This window comes from Platalea leucorodia (assembly GCF_965183815.1).
Source record: "Platalea leucorodia genome assembly, chromosome: 6".
Classification (NCBI taxonomy): domain Eukaryota; kingdom Metazoa; phylum Chordata; class Aves; order Pelecaniformes; family Threskiornithidae; genus Platalea; species Platalea leucorodia.
The window spans coordinates 25219766-25240692 of record NC_138828.1 but is presented as its reverse complement, the minus strand read 5'-3'; the positions used below and the strand labels follow the sequence as shown (position 1 = coordinate 25240692).

General features: G+C 43.9%; 1 protein-coding gene across 13 annotated transcripts in view; it reads right to left on the bottom strand.

Annotated features, from left to right (window-relative positions):
* Positions 1 to 20927, bottom strand: part of ADGRL3 (adhesion G protein-coupled receptor L3) — a gene marked incomplete at both ends in the record, with an annotated part of 327767 nt that overhangs the window by 168460 nt on the left and 138380 nt on the right. For 9 of the 13 annotated variants that reach the window (XM_082315697.1, XM_082315704.1, XM_082315703.1 and 6 more), the window contains 2 exons: positions 318 to 1118; positions 2899 to 2913. In XM_082315697.1, coding sequence (XP_082171823.1) covers positions 318 to 1118; positions 2899 to 2913 — 816 coding nt within the window. The remainder of the gene's footprint in view (positions 1 to 317; positions 1119 to 2898; positions 2914 to 20927) is intronic. The other 4 variants (XM_082315705.1, XM_082315709.1, XM_082315707.1 and 1 more) reach the window with 1 other exon arrangement.

Sequence of the window (20927 nt, the reverse complement as noted above, 5' to 3'; positions counted from 1 at the left end):
GATCTGACGTACAGAGGAAAATTCAATTAAGTAGAAAGAGTGCTATCCCTGTGATGCGAACAAGAGCACGGACATTTGGAGAGTGTTTCAGGTTAGTTACGGGTAGCACACTCCTTTCTCCATTTCATTTCAAACTAAGATAAAAAAAAATATTCTGCACGTATTAATATCTGAATATCCATCATACGTCTTGTGGAGCTTAATTTACAGAATCACAGGCACATCAGTAAGACAGGAGTGTACTTCAATTTTGCACCCTATTTGCAAGAAAAATTGAAAGCCCGATTCAGATTTTGGCTCGGTATTGAAACCCTTACCTGCTCTGCTGTCCAGCGGGCCAAAATCCAAGGAATATTTCACGACGTGATAGTTGTTCCATACGTAAAGGAGGTTGTCCCGGGGATTATAATCCACAGCAGCAATGTACTGGTAGGAGTTTGGAAAGGGCACATCCACCATGCTATCCTTGCTTTGGTCAGTGTTATATATGTAGTCTATTTTATTCCCTGTGGCTTCATTGTCGTCATCTTCGTACACAGACTTCACCACATATAAAATCCCACAGATCATGAAGGCGTTAGAAGCTGACCTCTTGTCATAGGCAGTATCCCACGTCCCTTCAATCCTTAACGTGTAAGGGTTTAACTGGCTAATGACTATTTTGCCATTATTTTGTTCTGTTGCATAGATTACCCACAGCCCGTTCTCATCCACAGCCAGGTCTATATCAGACTTGCCTCCCCAGCGGTAGGGAGAGGTGTCATGGTAATTTGCATTAGCTATGATAGCCTCCCCGCTTTTTATCCTTGTCCGCAAGTCAAACTTGACTATGTTCCTGGTTCGTTCCTTGTTGAAGAACAAAGCCCCGTCGTACACCACGAACCCCGTGCCGTCTACCCGGTGCGGGAGTTTGTAGGTCGTGGTTGGCCTCCCAGCGATGAAGTCATCCTTGGAGGAGTACTCCGTCAGCGTGTCCGTCCGATACGGTGTCCAGGGCATGTAGTAGATCTTGTCGGATGCCTGCAGAGGGTCCTTGCACCAGGCACCAGACTGGTGGTCAGATTCGAATAAGTGTTCACTCTGGTATACTCCTTTCAGCAGTCCAGGGCAAAGAAAAACTGTCAGAGGGGAAAAGAATTTAAAACAAAACAACAAAGTTAATGACAGTCTGGGGGTGGTTGGCCCAAACATCTCAACAGCTTCTATTTCTGGAGCAGAGGACACTTGAGATCAGAGGAAACCCAAGAGCAATTCCTTGTAGCTGGAGACTAGCCTTCCTGCTGGCCATGTCTCTAGAACAAGATTTGCTCCTCCGAACTGATTTTTTTTTTCCCCCTGCTTTTTCTATGAACTGTGGCTCATTTTCTTATTGCTTTTCAAATCTATTTTTACAGGTGTACTTACTTGGACCACTCGCTTTTGTAAACTCTGAAATGAATATGTGCCCCCAAAGGATTTCTGGGTTTATATTTCCAGATTATATTCTGCTGTGAATCTGTACCTACTAGGTGAAGGGGTAAACTCCCGGGGAATTGATCCACATATTTATTTGAACAGCCCACAGAAGAGTGGCCTAGAAATGGAAATAAGAGAAAGAAATTCCCATCCTTACAGCCCAAGCGATATTACATATTTAAAGGGTACCAACAGCAAAGCAGAGGTGAATCCCTTAGCAACTTAGAAGAGCATTTAAAGCAAAGGGGGGGGGGGGGGAACACCCATCTACAGATCTGTAGTATAACTAGAAATGAGGCTTTCAAAGCTGCTACAGGACACACGAAACATGCAGTCCACACAATTAAAAACGAATGATGTATGGATGCTGAAAGGAAAAGACAAGGAAGGAAGGAAGGAAGAAAGGAAAGAAGGAAGGAAAAGAATAAAGTTCACTGGAGAGAAACCCAAGGTCTAGATTTTAATCAGTTAAAAAATGTCCTGTTAAATATAGTAGTAATTTGAACTTAAAAACATATACCTTCTATTGTTACATGAGAGGAGCACAGAGGAGCGGTTTGACTAACCGGGGTGCTTTGCTGCTCAGACTTCGGGGGGGCTGAGAGGGGCCAGGGCATGCCCAGCGCCCAGGAGGAGGCTCGGCAGGCACCTGGCTGACCTTGGCATCACGGGAACACCAACGCCAGGAGGCCGGCCGGCTGCACAGGGAGACAAAAGGAGGGATGCTCCGGAGCAGAACTGGTTCGTTTGTCCCTCGTCATCCCTGGTAGCACCCTCCTGACCTGGCGGTGCTGCACACACTTCGGGGGGAGAATATTTGTTGGTTATTTGTAATGCTGATCTCCGTGAGCATGAGTAGTACAATAACCATGATGATGGGATACGCAGCAGGGATGCGTGAAGAGGTATCCCACCACACGCATCTGGTAGCGCGGGGCTGGCAGATGGGGTCCCACGTTCACGCTCCCTGCTTGGAGTGTAACCAATTATTTTCGTAAATGCAGAAATTGGTAATATCCTCTGGAGAGCAAGACAGGAAGAAAATCAGATTTAGTAACTGGTGCAAAAGTATATTGCTCTATTGGAGTCTAAGTAACCACCCAGAGTTGCTGATAAAGGGGTGCCATTTCCAAGAGGCTTTTATGGCATAATTAGATATACGCATACGTACGTATGCACACTTTCCAGATTCTTTGGGGCAGGAGAAGAGTGAGTTGTCTAAACCTTTGAATAGAAATTTAATGAAAAAAGTGGCACTGGTAAAAACTTTTCAGCAAAAATCAGTTATCTGGTGAAGTTGAGCAGCAGAGATACTAAATAAACTTTAACAAAAAAGTAGTGAGAATTAATGACAAAGTATTTCAACTAAAACGTTAAACTGTTAAATAACTTAGCCTATACATAAGTAATATATATATATAAATTTGAAAGGTATTTAATTACCTTTTTGTTCCACTTCTATTGTAGAGAGAGAGGTAAAGAGAGAAAGGAGAAAAGAGAATAGATTAATGGTACTGTATTGGCCAGGTACTTTTCTTTACCTCTTTCATATGAAAAGGAAGCTTCATTAATTTACTTTAGTATGTGAACATTTTATATATTTTTAAAAAGCCTTTCCTCTGATATACACTGGATAATATGCAGACAAGCTGAACAAAATACAGATAAATTTTAACTTTACAAAAATCTTTAAGAAGAAAAAAAAAAAACCAACACTTGGGACATACCAAGCCCCCTGAACTATTTGAGATACCTCGTCAGCAGCAGCCTTGGACTAGTTACATAGAGCAAAATGAAATACCCATACACTGAAATAGGACTGATACAGATTTATGTATAGAATAAAAACTCCAGGGACAAACTTTATAGAATATACATCTTCATATATTTCGCCAAAATCCTGTAAAATAGAGATCCCTGCTTTAAGCAGGAGAATATTCCCTTATGACATGAATAGAGAACCTAGGAGAGTCAAATGAAGCACATCGGTGGATGTTCGCAGAGTCCTGTCCTACATCTCAGAGAAACAAGCTTTAGTAGGACTTGGGGAAAAAAAAATTAAATATTATAATACTTACATGATTTATAAGATCCCAAAGACTTATAGCATTAACGAGTTAAAAATATCTAAGCACTATTTAAAAAGCCCAACCCCAGAACTTGCTGGATATTTTTATGTGAATTATTCACCATGCATAATAATGCTGCTGAAGAGGCTGCGTCCCTTCGCACAAAGCCCCTTGCAGTCAGAATAAATGAATGCGGTGCACTTATTAATTGCTAAACTCTCAGTAGCAGTTTCTATAGCTAACAACCTCCTGTGAGAGGCCTTGGGGCCCTCATCCAAAAGCCCCCTGTGGTCATGGCACAGACCCCTTCTTCCAGCATCTTGGGGCCCCATACAGCTTCTGCACCCCCAGCCCTGGGGTGTGCTGGTTCTGCAGGGCCTCTTCCCCGAAGGTATAGGAGAAGACAGGCCCCATAAAATATCACTGAGGGAGAAGTGAGAACTTGCCAGCAAAACAGTATGGTTTTGACAGCTGAGAGATCTCTGTTCAGAGAAGCGAGACAGGAATGCAAAGGTATGCATGTGCGCTTTGTTTTTGCTTGCCGAGAGTTCACTCCGGCCCCTTCCAGACCGAGACACTTGCCAAATGACTGTCCTCCGGTGCTGGGACTGCAAACCCCTTTGCATTCAAAAGTCTCATTCATTTGGATGGGAAACTGCAGGCTCAATGGAAGAACGATTTCAGGGTAAGACTGCAAATGCATTGGCTAGACATGTGGATCTGCACTTTGCCGTGCGGGGAGGCGTACATCTGGAGCCAACTGCAGCTCCCAAAACGAATGTTTCCAAACTTAAACAGCCTTTTTTACCTGGGCTTTGATTCAGGCTCCTTTCTACCTTATAACAGGTTAAGGTTAAAGGCAAACGTTTTCACCATGTGGCTTGTCAGGGCTCTAGGGAGCAGAGACTACGCATTTCAGTGCAAGCACCTGGTTTTGCAAGGGAAAGAGCCAGCAAGATTAAAAGGCAGCAGACCCAGCAACTGGAGAAACCTGCACAGCAATTGCTTTCCCCATCCCAAGCTGCGGCTGGCCACAGTTAAGTAAGGTATTCAGAAAAACATTAAACGTCCCTGGCAAAAGCAAGAAAGCAACATAACAGATCCCCAAAGGTATGGCTTCACACTGATTCTTCTGGCTGATGGTATACCGTACCTCTGGCAGCATAGAAGGTAGTAATTTATGTTTCCAAATGAGCAAAAGCTTTTGTAATGCACTTGAACTACAGTGTGATATTGTAAAGCAGGAAGAGAGAAGCTTCTGCAGGAGATAATATATTCACAACCAGCTGAGCTGAGTGACCTGAAGCATTGATTACCCTTATCCTGAATAGCTCGTATGTTTTAATAGCAGTCAGTGCCATATCCAGCTCTCTTTCTTTTAACTCCAGACATGGTATGTGTTTTGGTGACCTCCTGCATGGTGCTTTCCATTGTACGTATCCCAAATACGTATCTTCCTCCTGCTGATTTAAGACTTAAGGCTTTTGAATTTCAATAATTACTCAGCTTATATTGGGATGTCATATTATTCGAACAGGTTGCATGGGAGACTTGGAGGATTTAGCTCATTGAGCAGTATTAAAAGGAAGGGTCTAATTAGGGTCTGATTATCCCTTCAATTATGCAACATATCACTGAAAAACTGTCTTCATAAAGTATTGGAAGAATTTTTAAAATTTTTCCCAATTACAGACAATTTTACATCTCTGCAATGCCTGTGCCAGCCCACAGAATTTAAATACTGCTTATAGCATAGGAGGCACCTTACCTTCCTACAGGGATCTACAGAAAAAGCACGCACACACAGTTATTTCTTTTACAGTGAGATCTTCCACTCTTGCTATTGCTGCATTGGAGCAGAACAAGGGAATTTCACCTCGATTTCCTATGCTGGTTGCAGGCCAGTGCCACTGACTTCAACAGTGCCAGAGGCCTGAAGGAAATCAAAAACCGCTTGCCAGGTCTGAGGGGAGTTAGTTACAAACAAGACTTTCCACATATCCTGACTGTCTTCCATTTCTTCGGACAGAAGAAAAAGCGAGGCCGATGTGCGATCATTGGCCGCTACAGCCTGCCCCCGCTGCGCCTGGAGCCGAGCGATCAGGCAGGTTCCTGCCACCCATCCAGAGAAATCGCACAAACAAATTAATTAAACGCTCTTAGTACTGCTGGGTTGAGGCTCTGAAAACACACTCTTAATTTCTGGCACAATTAACACTTGAACAACATTAACTGCTCATTTTCTTACCACCACGTTGAGTTGCACTCAACTACTTAAGGCACAAGCACGCAGTGGCAGAGTCCTGTAGAGAGCTCTCTCCCTGGCACTGCTTCAAACCCACAACAGGAGAACAAAACTCCTGGAAAAAAATGATCTGAGTAGGGAAGGTGTTAAAAGGTAATTGCAAAAGGAAGTAAAAAGTTGTGCCCTGTACTTGGCCAGCTGTTTTTTTTCAGAACAGATGTTTAATAGCAGCATAAGTGACATCCACTCCCTGTTCCTGTCCTTCACAGGTCAAACTGATTTAATATAAAGAGACTCAGCATTAAACACATAGTTAATGACAAAATGGAAGGACTAAGAAAACAGGTTTTTGAGGCTGACCTTAGTAGCACAAGATGCAGCGTCTCAGCCATGCTGAGGGTGCTTCACGCCAGACGTGGCTAACCACTGCATCTTGCCTCCACCAGCCAGCTTGACCAGATGCGTGGGGAGGTGAAGCTGAAAAGCGGTCATGGCACTAGGGAGCCAACGAGGGAGAAACATCCCCAGAAGGCACAGCGCTGGCCTTGTGCCCTGCCCTGACACATGACCCATGGTGCAAGATGGTGACCATCACATAGCTGACTCACCACTTGGCCCTGAGCCCTGTTGCGATGGACTCAAGCATTTTGCTCCCTCTAACGATAAAACAAAATCTGGAAGGTGCCTTGCACCAGGGCTCCTCATATGAGGACAATCTGGGATCTACAGCCTTTTCTTTCTTTCTCTAATCCCTAGACTCCAAGCTCCTTGGCCAGCCTTGTGCCAACAGCAAAGCACCCACAACTTTCCCAACCTTTGACCTGAGGGCTTCCCTATAGCACCCACAGAGAGCTCTCCCAATTTACATGTTTCTCCCCAACACACACACACACCATCTGTGGGTTTTAGGTTGAACAAGAACATGTTTGGGAAGCTGCAAACCTAGCAAGGCACCCTAAAGCGTGCCCATGTAGAGCCTGCTCGGAGATGAAGGCGCTCTTCTTTTTTGAAGACATGGCTGAGTGCTGGAGTCTTGGAGTTCCTCTACTGAAAGAAGGTTAAAGTAAACAACAGACGTGTTCAAAATTCAGGGCACCAAAGCACATGTCGATAACAGACTTCCTTTTAGCTATCACAATAGAAAGCAGTAGTCTAGGCAACTAGGCAGTATACGGGCGAGGGCAGCATCATATTCACAGCACGTCCAGCGCAGCAGATCGTTGATGACAGGACCCCGTAGTCAGTGCTAGAGAAACTCTGTCCTCTAGGCTGTAGGAAAATCTGCTGTTGGATAGGATGTATATTCCCAGTCACACTAATAGGGCACATGAGCTCCTAAGCAGTTTCTCTTCCCAGCATCTAAAATTTAAGAAAGTGGTTGAGGTCCCCGAGGAAAGGCAGCAGTTGACAGATTAAAGGCAACATGAGAGTGGGGCACAGATGCTGCAGGAGGGCCATCAGCTTCTTGCTCGTCCCTCTCGTTCCCCATCCCAGCACCCAGCCAGCGAGGCTGAAGAGGCCCACACCTGTACACATCTCAAACCCATGGTGCTCTACCACCAGGAAGCCCAGGTTGTACGTAGACAGATCCTGATGGGGAATCACAGCTGGAGGCAAGCTGAACTCTGCAGCAGCAGATCTAAAATAAATATATCTAAACCCAGGGAATGGAAAAATGAAAATACTCTTATTAATTTGTACTTAAAACACACTCAAACCCCCACATACAGTTTGCCAGAAAAACAGTTAGAAAGCTAGCTCAGCATTTATATGACACGAGCTGTTTTGGCAACCTAAAGTTCAAAACACTGCAGAAGTACCCATCTCTGCTTCCTTTTCTTTGCCTGACACGTAATTAAAATGACAAAAGAGACCACAAAGCCAAGCTCAGTGCGCACTCTGTGCAGCACAGATGCAAACCAAAGCACATGCCACCATTTCTCTCATCCACCAGCTCTTTCTAGGAGAGCCTGGGGTCCCTCTGAAGCAAGCTGTAGCCAGCAGAAGGTCAGATGACTTTTGCCTCTAGGCAAAGGAAAAGCAACAGCAATACAGTGGTCTTCGGTCTCAGTCCATTCATTGCAACTGTCCTCGCTACAGAAGACATGGTGGCCAGCCTCCATCCCCATCCTCCACATCAAGCTGCCGCTAAGCCAGAATTTAGCTCCAATGAGTGAAGCACTCATATGATGAGCTTTTAATGTGAAAAGTTTTAACATGCAAGAGGGGAAGACCCCTCTTGGGTCTTGGCTCAGGAGCAAGCACAAAGAATGGAAGAATTAGGTTTTCTAAGACTACTGTGCAAATACATACTGTTGCCATCTTCCCATTTTTGCCACCTAATCCCACTTTACTAAGATTTTTAATTCTTTTTTCCCCCTCATCACGACAGGTTTTCTATAAATCATTTCCCTTCTTCCTTTTCAGAGCAAGAACAATATCAGCTTCCTTTGGCAAGGTACAATAGATAAATACGTAACAGACTGCACTTTGTGCCCCGCCACTGCTTTACCTGGGGGATCTTCACTTGTGCCAATGGCAAGCATGTACATGCATTGAAATGGGGAAAGACCCCATTAACATTACCTGGCTTTGCAGTCCAAGAGCAACCTGACACTCGAATGTAAAGCACTCAGACTTTCATTCTCCATTCAGAGGAATGAAGAAATTATTCTTATCAATTATATTGCCATGAATTAACTTTCTCACAGCTGCCAGTTTCTGTTATGAAAGAACTACATGCAACTTCAAGCCTCTCCATTGTAGTTCTCCGCCAGACAAAAACTGTTCTGCAAGCTAAGTTTTAAAGTTTGTTTAGGTTTAAATGATTATAATGGTGGCACACCCAGTTAGTCTGTAACTTTATTTATATTTTCAAGAAAATGTAAGGTTTCAGTAAACAGAGTACTTCCCTCTTCTTGACTGTACGTACCCGTGTGTGCACATTATACACCCTCCCATAAGGCTGAGGAAAAAAAAAATCTTGATTTATTGCACAGGAAAAATGCTTGCATTTTACAGCAAATGAAGTGCTAATCCTTTATTTAATAAAAGGGAGGAATAATCTCACTTGCTCTGTTTCCAAATTACATTTTTCATATAATACCCAGGCATCAGAGAACGAAGGTGCTCTACAAGTACCTTGCGTTACAATGGCTTCATGTAACACAGTCCCAAAATTATCACCTCCTAATTAATTTCGCTGTGAAGTATGGAGATTGGAAATGTCAATAATCTATAAACGCTTTCACGAACCACAACCTAAATTAGATCCTTAAATATGGTATCTATGGATTTGCAGAAATCAAAGCTGTCGCTTTTCATAAGCGGATTTTTTTTCCCTTAGATTTCCATTCATCTGATAAATTTGTGAAACCTTTCAAACCATTAATTTGGGCTTCCTTAAAATGTCAGTGCTTTCAGTCTGCTTTTTAATACATAATAACTAAATTTAATAGATGTTCACTAAAATAATACTAAGGATTATTAATGTTAAAACACCTGTCAACGTAACTTACAGTCATCAGGACCCAGGAAACCACTAATACACATTAACTCTTGTCCACTAGAGATTTCTGTGAGATGAAAAAAGTTACAGTTTCCTACAAAATTGCCTTGTGTATTATAGATCAAACTTCAGGCTATTTTGGGAGGAAGCCATCTTTTTGTTAGACATTCATATAATGAATGATAGGCATCAGAGGCCCGAGTCCTCACATGGACTCTCCCCCAAACCCAAGAAATAACAAATGCTTTTCCATGGCACTGTCCCCTTGAGGCCAGTTTTCTAGGAGCTTAAATATTATGACCTCATTTCCCAATTTTAGGTACCAAAGCACACAAAAAATTATGCCTTTAAATGTTTTGTTAAGGGAAAAAAATATCAGTCCTGCAGAAATCCAATGAAACTTTGGGATTCTGAGTTTTGGGGTTAATCAGTAAAATCCCTGCTATGTGCCCGGCCCTGCAAGAGCTGACGCTGTTGTGCAGAGCAGAGCTCAGCAAGACGGTTCTCAACGGTTTTGCAAACATTCGGATTTCCCGAAATTCCGTGAATAATTTCTATTCTTTCTTTGCCTCTCTCCTCTTGTTGTTATTCCAGGTGGCAGTCACAGTGACTGGCTTCTCTGAAGAAGCAGACACTTCATCAGCTTCAGCAGATACTGAATGTGATTGCGCTGCACTTCTAAATGTATTATTCCAAGAGGTAAATATTTTTCCTCAAGTAAAGATAATTCACTTAAGGTATAATGAGTCCTGAAATATACTGCACTGGGAAAAAAAAAAGAAGCAGCAAGTATTGTTATATTCAAAATTCATCTTCAGAAGAAATATCTGATTTTTTTAATGTGTATAAATCTCTTCTGTAGATGAGATTTTATGTTTAGAGCACCATTCCAGAGATAAAGGAACCTGAAAAACCAATTCATCCCTGAATTTGGGAAACAAACAGGTTGTTTATGCTAGTCAAAGTGTTTGCCAGAGCACTGGCCACACTGCTCACCACCATCACAAGCAGAAAAACGAGCCGGGCAGACTTCTGCTGCGACCCCATGGCCAGTAGCACATCCCCCTGTTGTCACCAGTTTTTACAAAAAACAGCAGTAGCTTCTCAAATCATCGCAACTCTCAACTTGTTGCGCACCAGAATTTTCCTTTTAAATTCATCAATTAAAAAGAAACAGCAAGATGAGTTAGCACGAGAGGGAAAAAAAAGGACTGTACAAGTACTGTGTGAAATTCAATTACGGCTACAAGTCATTCAGCCAAACTTTCCTTGGCAGTTGGTGTCTTATTGTTTCCAGCACAACAGCAGATGAGTGAGCTGCCATTAAATTACAGCAGAATCAGCCACCTGGACATCATTCTCCCATAATAAAAAAAAAAAAAAAGAGAAAGAAAAAAAAGTTAAAGCGCAGATACAGAAAGGGAGGTAAGCACCGCAGGGCTGACCCTCTGAAGCGCTTTTTCCGTAGCTGGCTCCTGCTGCTGACGAAAAGCCTGATGCTGAGCACCCACCAGCCTTTTGCAACACAGCCCTGCGGCTAGGACAAGCGAGATGTGGAGATCCGGTCCCTCCAACGGAGGCGTGAATTAAACCTCATCCAAGCTGTGAGCTCCTTTATAAAAGGGGAGAGAGACATTACCGTGCATTACTTCCAGCTCTAGGTCTAAAAAGAAAAAAAAAAAAGAAAGATAGCTGAGCATTTTCCAAAAAGATTTATTTAATGGTGCCCCTCTGGAAAAGGTCTGGGCACAAAATGAGTACTGAGATGCTGCTCCCCACCATCAAGAAAGGCTTCTGTGCACGCAGAGGTGGACCAAGAGGTGCTGGCAGCAGGGTTTGATCCTCCGGGGCTGCTGAGTGCGGCTTTCCAGGGCAGGAACCTATGTCACACCTAATTCCCAGTGCTGCCAGTTCAGCCCAGGAGTGCTCAGAGACGGGGCACAGAGAGACAGACCAACAGAACACTTAAAAACCCCACAACGAAACAGCTGTTTGGGAAATAACCTTGCCTGGTAAAATCTAACCCCAGAGAGCTCTTGTAAGCGAGTTTGAGTCTAGGTCTTACTCCCCTTGCTCATTCAGCCCATGTGTAACCGGGTACGGTAAAGGGACCTGGATAACCACCCCACTTCTTCCTCCTCCTGGGATGTCAAACGCACAGAAAGATCACTTGGCAACCAGGCAAATGTAGCTAATTAAGAATAATTATTATTTGCATAGCTCTTTAGATCTTCCTTGCCAGATGAATTGTAAACCCTCCTTGCCTGACTTTAAAAGGAACAAAAGCCTTAAGTTCATTAAAGATTTGTCCTCATCCAGGCATGAGATAAATTTGGGATGTCAAGAACCTGACAGAGCCATCAAGGCAAACATTAGGTGTCTTGCCTTAAGCAATAAGCAGGAAGGGAAAAATGTCTTAGGTGGGGGAACGCTGAATTAAAGCTCTGTGTCTTTTGGTCCGATTTCTCTCCAAAGAGGAATAAACTGTTTGTCATCCTGCCAGCTATGAGACTAGCTATAAAATAATGGATTCCACAGGCCCAAATGAGGCTAATCATGATTGCCAAGGCATGTCTGTGCTCTGAGAAGTGAGTGAAATCTGATGCTCTTCAGAGAAAACATTTTTTGAAAAGCTCTTTGCTCTGCAATAAGCCTTGGCAGTTATCTCATGTCTTGGAGTATCTACCATATTTCTTGTTTGATTGCAAGGCATATTGCTGACACCGGCTGCTATGGCTGAGTTTCCTTTAATAACGCTTTGGTAGGTAAAACACCGTTTCTTTTTAGCTATTGAGAAAATGGTAAAGGAAGGATTTTGCATCAATTGCCTCTCTCAATAGTACTTATTCTTAAGTGTCTCCAACTGGATGCTGTAGTAAAATGCCCATCAAAATCAGAAAAGGATTTCCACAAAGCCAGACAACAAACCAACGTGTGTTTTCTCCTCTCTGAACTGGGGGTACACCTACAAAGTAGCAGGAGAGGTGGGATTTTACCGCAACCACTTTGGAGAGCAAGTAAGAGCAGGGAAAGGAGTCGTCAGACTTCTTCAGGAACTGGTCCTTTGGAACAAGATTTTACAATCTGGTGTAAATTTTAACAACATCTGCTATTTAAAAAAAGAAGAAGAAGAAGAAGAAAAAAAAAGAATCAAGGCGTGACTTCTAGCATTTTTAGGTTTAAGTAATTAACGCAAGTGTGCTGTGTGTGTGTGCGCGCACATATGCGCACTCATATGCAGAGGAGTGACTTCCAACATTTTACGATTTAAATAATTAACCCAAGCATGTGTCGCATGCACATACGCTCACATGTGTAACGCAAAGGTACTGGCATAGCTTACACTTTGAGGCACATTCCCAAAACACTCTAAGGAAACGATTCTGCAGTAGTCTGACACTCACATCCCATCTACAACCCGCTAAACCAAGTATTGCAGAAAACTGCTTAGGAGTCTTCATTTCAGCTTCTCTTTTGCTCTGGCTCTCAGTACTCAGAGTCGACAAAATCTCAGCTGAGAGGCAGATGTTTCAGCGGAGATCATGCCCTGCTGAATTGTGAAAGGCTCCCATGCCTTCTCCCCAGCTCACGCTCAGGTGTGCTGGGGAGATGGGAGAGATTGAGAGCATGCCTATGCAGTGCAAGACAGGCACAGTTGCCTCCTCGAGAGGTATGGACCAGAAGGTAACTGTCAATGTGCTGGTTCTGCTGAACGTGAGGGTGTCCTCGTACCCCAGCTGAGCAAATCTCTCTCTGCTCTGCACAAGCATCTTCCTCACCTCTGTTTCACTCGTCTCCCCGCCACACTAAGAACCCATTAATCACCACCTCCCAAACAGCACAGAAAACCCTCACGTATTTGCAGAGCTGACCGAGGAGCAGAACTGAAGCTGGGAGTCCCTGTGGTGCTCTCGGCAAGGCTGCAGCAAGCCAGCCTGCCACCAGCTGAGGCTGCCGCACAAGCGGACCCTTGACAGGTTGGCACTGGGGTGTATTTACTTAACCAAACATGCAGGTAAACGCATTAAGGGAGAGTAGCTTGCAACAAATGCGTGCTCTGAGCCCAAGTGTAAATAGAGAGCACTTTATGGGTTTCGGGATTTGGCTCCCCACTGTTTGAATCTGGGACTAAGAAGGATGACATTATATTTTATACTTATTTTTTAATGAATAAGTACTGATATAAAGCAGGGACGTAGCTGGAATGAACTGTCACTTTAAAGGAATACATCTGAGACCTTTAACTTGCACTGGTATATTCAGTGAAGTAAAAATATTATTCTGCTTGGGAGAACCACAAATTACAGCAATAAAATATATGCGGTGAATACATAGAAATTTGGTACTATTTGCAATGAACTGAATATTAGGCACCGCTAAGACCTATCATTTTCGCCATTAATGAAAAAGAGTCTATTTTATTTCTAATTTAAAGTGTAAGAATTTATGAAGGTTCAGAGAAGTCTTTTGTGTGCTTTTGCAACAGCTTAACTTCTTATATATTATATATTCAAAAATTAGGATCCTTGAGCTCTTGCACAATATTTACTGGCGCACGTTATTGGAGCGGTCAGTGTGTGGTGCCCTCTCTCTATTTCATAGCCAATGCAGCATTTTCCCCATGGCATCAATAGATTAAAAAAAAAAAAAAAAGTCTTGCTAGAGTAAAAAAAAATTATGTGACAATGAAACACACTCATTTTGCTATGAGGTAATTCAATAAATCTGCCTACTTTGCTAAGGCTTAGTTTTTATGTAAAACAACGCTTATTTATCTTGCTAACTTCAAAATGGAAAAAGAATTAAGGGCGAGGCTCAGTTTTCAATCCAGCTTTTAGTAATCTGAAAATAGGAAATAGAGCTAAGAGGGACCCTGAGAGGTCTATGGGACAGAGCCAGATGCCAAGGCTACGCCTGCTTCACATAAATGCTCTCTCTGTTGAAATCTCTTTTGGACAACTTAGATGAGGCAAAACCACAAGAATCTAATGGTCATGTTGCCAGAGGTCCCCAGAGGGACACTGATGGGGCCATGCTGATATGGTGGCACAGAGGACTCGGCCCTTTCCTTTCATTGCGTGCCATTCTCTTCTGCATTCAGGAGACCTCATCTAACAGATCTGATGGGAGTGTGCCATGGACAGAGCCCTTGAACAGCACAAGCATAGCTTGCAGCATCTGCTGGGCGAGGCTTCTGAAGATTCAGCTTCCCACCAAATTACTAAATAACCTTGGAGGTGGGAGTGAAGGGCTTTTGAGAAGAGTTGGACCAAAAATAAGCACAATTAGGTGACCTAAGGCTGGTGAGAAGAGGCCACACCAGGCTAGAATTTGAAATGAAACAGTTTAAGAAGCATCACCATTAAGATTGGTATGGAAACACAACGTAGAGACGACCCAACAAAATACGTCTCAACTAGGAGCAACCACAGCTCATTGCTAACTCAGCCTGCTTTTTCTACATTCACCTCTCAGAGAGAGGCAGCAGTTTTTGATGACCAGCAAAACACCAACACGATAATAACACGTTCCTGGCAGTGACAGCACATTACAAAATTCCGATCATACTTAGGCACAAACCAACAAAGGTTTAATCAACCATTTGGCCTCAACAGGCTTGTGAAAGCCTAGGATGTTGTGCACCTCCATCACAAACTGAAGGCAAGTGCAGTGCCTCGAGTGAGGGGTTGTGGGTAGCTCACCCTACTGCTAGAAGGAGCTCGTGTGGCATGATATTTCACAAATGCCTACTTCTATAAAAATTTAAACAACTTTCAGTGCATTACTGAGCTAACGCACAAAACAGAAGAAACAAGAAGAAGGTCCCCATGACGGCTCTACCTGGGTTGACTGAGGTGGAAGGCCTGTTCTAAAGATGTTAGTCTAAATTAGCAGAAGACCAACCCATTTTTAAAAAAGTACTCTGATTTAAAGAGAGCAGGTACTCAGCAATTTCCGAAAGACAATGGCCCGTATCTTGTTTCAACACCAATGTTCTTAATAATAGCAGATTGTGTGTGTGACCTGAGACATGGAGAAAGGATGGAAGTGTACGTATTACTTCAGCTGAGAGACCGCCCATCTCTGAAAGCTAAAGGAGGAGGGGGCAGTGGCTTTCAGCAGCTGGTGCTGCCTGTTCTGGTGTCACAATCAAATGGGGGAAGGAAAAAAGGTAGATGGATGGGATGGCTCCAGTGCTGCATATTCACAGGCAGCTGGGAGACACAGCTGCCACAGGGGTAGGGGAGGAGGAGGAGGCAGCAGCGGGGCCATCCTGCCCTTCGGTGCGCACCGAGGCTTTGATGGCCCTGGCCAGACTCCCGGCAAAGGAGCCCGCTGTTGGGCTGCAGCATCCAGGCTGGTCTGGTTCACAGACTAGGACCTTTTTTGTGATTCATGATTTCAACCAGCAGAACACGTGCCCTTGAATCACGCCATTAGAAAGGAATACAAAATGGGCACAGAAATGCCACTTCATGTGGCACTTCCGGGCGCATCAGAACAAAGAAAAGCCATCCCCATCCCTGCAAAAATCCCCAAATCCCTCTTGCGTGAAGGCACATCCAGAAGAGCCCATGCTTTCTTGTCCTCTCCTTATGTGCCCACACATCCATCTCTTCCAGCCAGTGCTTCTGCTGCTCTCACTCCCACAGCTGTGCAGCAAAGACAGCATTCCTGACGACAGCTGCAAAATCTATAGGTAAAGACAGATCTGATCGATTTACAGGAACCCCCGCTGCTGAGCCGAGTTGCTAAGCAGTTCATAACCCCAGTAGATGCCTGTGTTTTTAAGCCATGGGGAACCTTCTGGGCAAGGCTATAGCATTGTTACTGGAATGGGCAAGAGGCAAGAAATGCAAGCCGGAAGCAGCCTGCTTTGCTGGCCTCTAGATCTTTTAGTGGACCTCTCGGACAGTTTGCAAAATCCACCTTCAACTGATGCCTTCTGGACACTGTTCAATGCAAAGAATAGGTATTACACAGCTAGTCCCTCCAAACTGCACCTGAGCAAGTAATATCTCCATTTTACATGTGAGGAAGCTAACAAATGCCAACACCCTGAAACCCTGGCAGAGCAAGGATTGGTGACCTGGCACAGCTGGCCAGGTATTTAATTCACTGTCCATTAGCTTACAGCAATTCTCAGTTCACAAACTCTCTAGGAATATTATTATTCCGGTTTTCAGGACGGCAAAAGGGAAAAAACCCAGGGATTTTACAGTTTGCTCCAAGTCATGCAATGAAGTCAGAGGAAAATGGACCAGGTGCTCGTGGCACAATCTGTAGTGAATTAAGAGAAATGAAACTGTTTGACATGTGCACAGCCGTGCATGAATGCAAGGACAAGAGAAGTATGTTCAATGAAAAACTGAGATGACAAGTCTAGTACGTCAGAGCTCTTTAGGGATCTGGATGTCCCACAATAAACCTCCATTTGCTAAACATGTCTCATTCCTTCCTGAAGCACAAGTGGAGCCAGGAGTATAAATAGCAAGAGCACATTAAAATCTCCTCTTATTCTCTCTGTATGTTTTTTGGGGGGAGTGGGGGTTGTAAGAGAACTATATGTAATTTTTTTTTTTTTTTAAAAAAGCAACAACACCTAAATAGGTATTTTAAAATTATATGTAATTTCCATCCAAAGCCACATGCCACTTTGGATTGGCACTGCAATTTTAAGTTCTTCTCAGCAAACTTATTTCACTGCTTACAATTCTGGTCATCTCTGACTGCATCACAACCAGAGAGAGAAAATATCCGCCAAAAAGAACAAGGCTTGTTTTCCTAAAGAAAGGGATGAAACAATAATTTCACGACTCACATTCACAGGAAAAAAAATACTAATTTTAAAACTATATACATATTCTCAACTTGTCATGCTGATTTTCTTAAGCAAAGACCTTCAGAAATAAAAAGCATTTTGTTTATACTTGCTCAAAGTTAGAAAAATAATATGAACTCTAGATGAAATGTAAAAAATTCCTAAAACATTGGGTTTTGCCATGAAGAAAGCTGGCTTTTTCATGGAGGCACCTTGTTTTGTTCCTCTTAATCCTATTTTAAACACAAGCCTCACAAATGTTGTGAAATTGCTTCTCCGAACGCTCCTGTAATGCATGCTGGGATTCAAAACTTAGTCAAAATTGTGGATCAACAAGCCAAAGACAGCATTTCCACTGTGGGTGTGACTGCCACGATGGCAAAGATAGCAGGCGAGGAAATGTCCTGTTATTTTTGATCGTACTTATCCTATAGCAATATCCCAGGGCCAGAGCAGAAACAAGCAGTGGTCCACTGCTAATGTGAGAAAAGACTGCTCTCCCAATAGCTTGCAAAGTAAACAAAGAAAATAGTCAGGGTTAATTGTAGATTGATTAAGATTCCTCTTTGGGAACAGTGGCAGGAAAATATTACCTGCTTCGCCCAAGGTCGCCGGAGGAAGCCGTGGCAGAGCTGGGAAATGGTGCCAAATCTGGCTTTAACCATAGTCCAAACTCAAATATGAAAACCTTCAAGCATAAGGAGCGAACATGGATGCTTTCCTCGAGGGATGACAACTGCAAATGCAGCTGTCGGCATCTTTCCAGTGTGCTGTGCAGCTTGCCAAGGACACTTTGCCCGGGTCTTTTTAAGGGTGGTTGGGGGATCACAGCATGGTGGCCTCCCTTTAGAGAGACATGAAGCAGCTATAGAAGATAATTTTTCTGTTCCTCTAGTCACATAGATTCAATGTTGTGGACTCCTGTGAATCACGTTTGCTCAGGAGAGAGGATGCAGTGGTCGGATTTGGACGTTGATGTCTTTTCAGTGAACTCAGAGCTATTTTCTCTCAGTCTTGCTACCTGCCTGGATGCCTGTCGGCTGCTGTCAGCAGATTCTGGTTGAGAGTGGGAAATGTCTGGTCATGGGAAGATCTGCTCTAAGGAACCGAGAAGGTTTGTTACCTTACAGCATCATTTTCAGGTGTTGGCCTGCCAACTGGCCAAGCACTTCCTAACGACAGCCTCCCCATAGATCCGATGCTATGGTTGGATTCATCGAGCAGCAGGAGGGAGAAAAGCCTGTAAGAAATGCTTGTCTGTCTTCCTCAGCTTGTCAAAAGCTTGTTTCTCTTCCTCTGAGAGCGGGGCCTGGCCTCAGCCATTACGAGGTTAAACTCCCAGAGTAGGCTGCACTTTGGAAAGCCACCAGGAGATTAAAGCTGGTGCACAACACAGCTGCTCCTGTTTTACACAAGTCAGCTCCCAAGAGGAAAGGCCATGGTCCGTGCTCTGGACAAAGTGCCAATTACCTTCTGGATGCACTTCAACCCACCATGATGCTGGCAAAGGCTCAGAAGCAGCTCCCCCCAGCAGCCTGTTGTCAGGGCAGCTGTCTTTGCATGAACCTGCTGGCGGTGCCCATCCCAGGAGTGGGGATGGCCAAGGAGGTGACAACCATCATCTCCAGCAGCCAAAGCTCCTGGGATGCCACCAGCACGGTCACTACTGGTGACACATTGTGAATGAGGTCAGAGGCAGCTGCGGATGGGAACGGGGATGCTGCTTGAGGAGCACTGAACACAGGGAAACAATATGGGGTTGGAGCCAGAGCCCCTTTGGCAAATGGTCCAAGGGTGCCGCCATCCTTCCCGTCTCTAACAACAGAGCATCAGGGCATATGGTGCTCTCACTAATGCTCCTTCTCCCCCACTCCTGATGTCTGCACAGCAGAAGGCTCTTAGGTTGAAATGTGAAGTCAAAGTGGAAGTGGCTTTGCACATACACACATGCCGTAGAGCCACACTAGACTGACTGATGCCAGTTTGGTCATGGGGACACCAGAGCTGCACGAGTTTGCAGTGGCTCTGAACACAGGCCTTACTGTTTTCTTTTCTAGCAAGGCCAGAGGAGGCCAAGGATCATCAAGATGCCACCTTCAAAAAACACAGACCAGAACCATAAGAAAGTGGAAAACACAACAGCAAGAGCTGGAGTTCAGGATCACTGTGAGACCACATAGGGGTTGCATTCACAGCAGGGGAGAGCAAAATGAGATGTTTAGGTGCTTCAGAAAAATAAATGTCAAGATAGTCAGGTACCAGTGGGGCACAGCCAGTTAGGCCCTCTGTTACGTTCTTAGCTCTGCCTGGCCACGACTGCAAGGGTAGCCTTAATGCAGTGACATGTGTGACATGCACACAATGGCTTGGGAGTCACAGGACCTTCAACTCTGAATTTCCCTACTATAACAGCAGGAATCTGCCTATTAGATTATACAAAACGTCGTTTAATGTGTGCATGCTGTGAGGACCGAGATGAAAGGAAACACCACCACCCCCACCCCCTGAGAGACAGTATGAGATACAGTTCCTTCCAGGAAAGGGTTAAGTGGCTCTGCAAAGCACATCTTGCTACCCCTGCTGGCATGGAGGATAAGTAGAGAGCACTTGGTGTGCAGAGAGGACTTCAGCTCTGAACAGTGCAGTCCTTGGGGAGGAGCCCCAGGAGCAGCTCAGCACGCTATATTTTGTTGCTTTCTTTGTTAATAAATCTAAAGGGGACTTTGGGCTTTGCATGCAACATGGACTTTATTTATAGAGCAGGTCAGGGAAGGCTCCTGCTCACAAAGTCGATAGTGGAAAATGGCACTGCTGTACACAATATCATCACTCCAGGGACCTGAGTGTGCAGAATGCTAAGCTTGTTGACTGTAATCAGAATTTCTGCTTTGTCTTCCAACCTTTAGCCACATAATGACTATGTTTCACAAGAGGAAAACTGGGATGGAAAATAGCGGCCAACAGGTTAGGGCATAACTGGGTTTCCTTCTGGACCATCAGGATTCATCCAAGTCACACCCAGTTACAACACAGCGTTTGCAATCATGACCTTCTCTGGCAATTACAGCTTCGCCTCCCTGTTAAAACGTTTTATCCAGCAATGATTTCGCAGCTCCATGAAGCATTCCTGATTAGATTTTCAACACTGTTACACATGAGGTCTCTTGTACAGAACAGTTTCCACACAGAGAATGTGAGAGTCACTATTCAGCAGTTTTCAGTGCACATTTTGAAAGAAAATATAGAAAGAGAAAAATCTTATCTTATAAAAAAGTAATTTTAAAGTGCTTGAAAATTCTTTAAAAACAAGGCTCTTTTTTCCACGTGTGTGCATTTAAGCAAACGTGTATAAATGAAGCATTGTTAAGAGTAAAAAATTAACAACTCCTAGCACTATGCACATTCAGGAACTGTAAGCAAAAAGCACCATCATAGGCTATTGCCCTGCAGTTTTATGGCAGACAGAGGAGGAGCAGAGAGAGTTTTCAACTTGTCCAAGATTGATTCAACATATTAGAGTTGGAGATGGGAAAGACGGGTGGGTTACCCAACAGTCTGTAAAAAACCTTCAGTTCATATCAGACGAAGTCCTGTACTGGACATTTTAAAGAGAGAAGGAGGAAGAGGAAAGGAAAGAGACACATTATCACCAGACTAATTTAAATAGGAAGAATGTTGAGTACATCTATTAGTTTTTCTAAAAGTAATATCCAGCAGACAGAGGAATGGAGAGGGAGGTCTCACACCTATGGAATAGAAAAGCAGTCTGTAGCACCAATGTCGCTCTGTAAGGCCAAGACTCTGTTTCCTTCCAGACAATAGAAATCC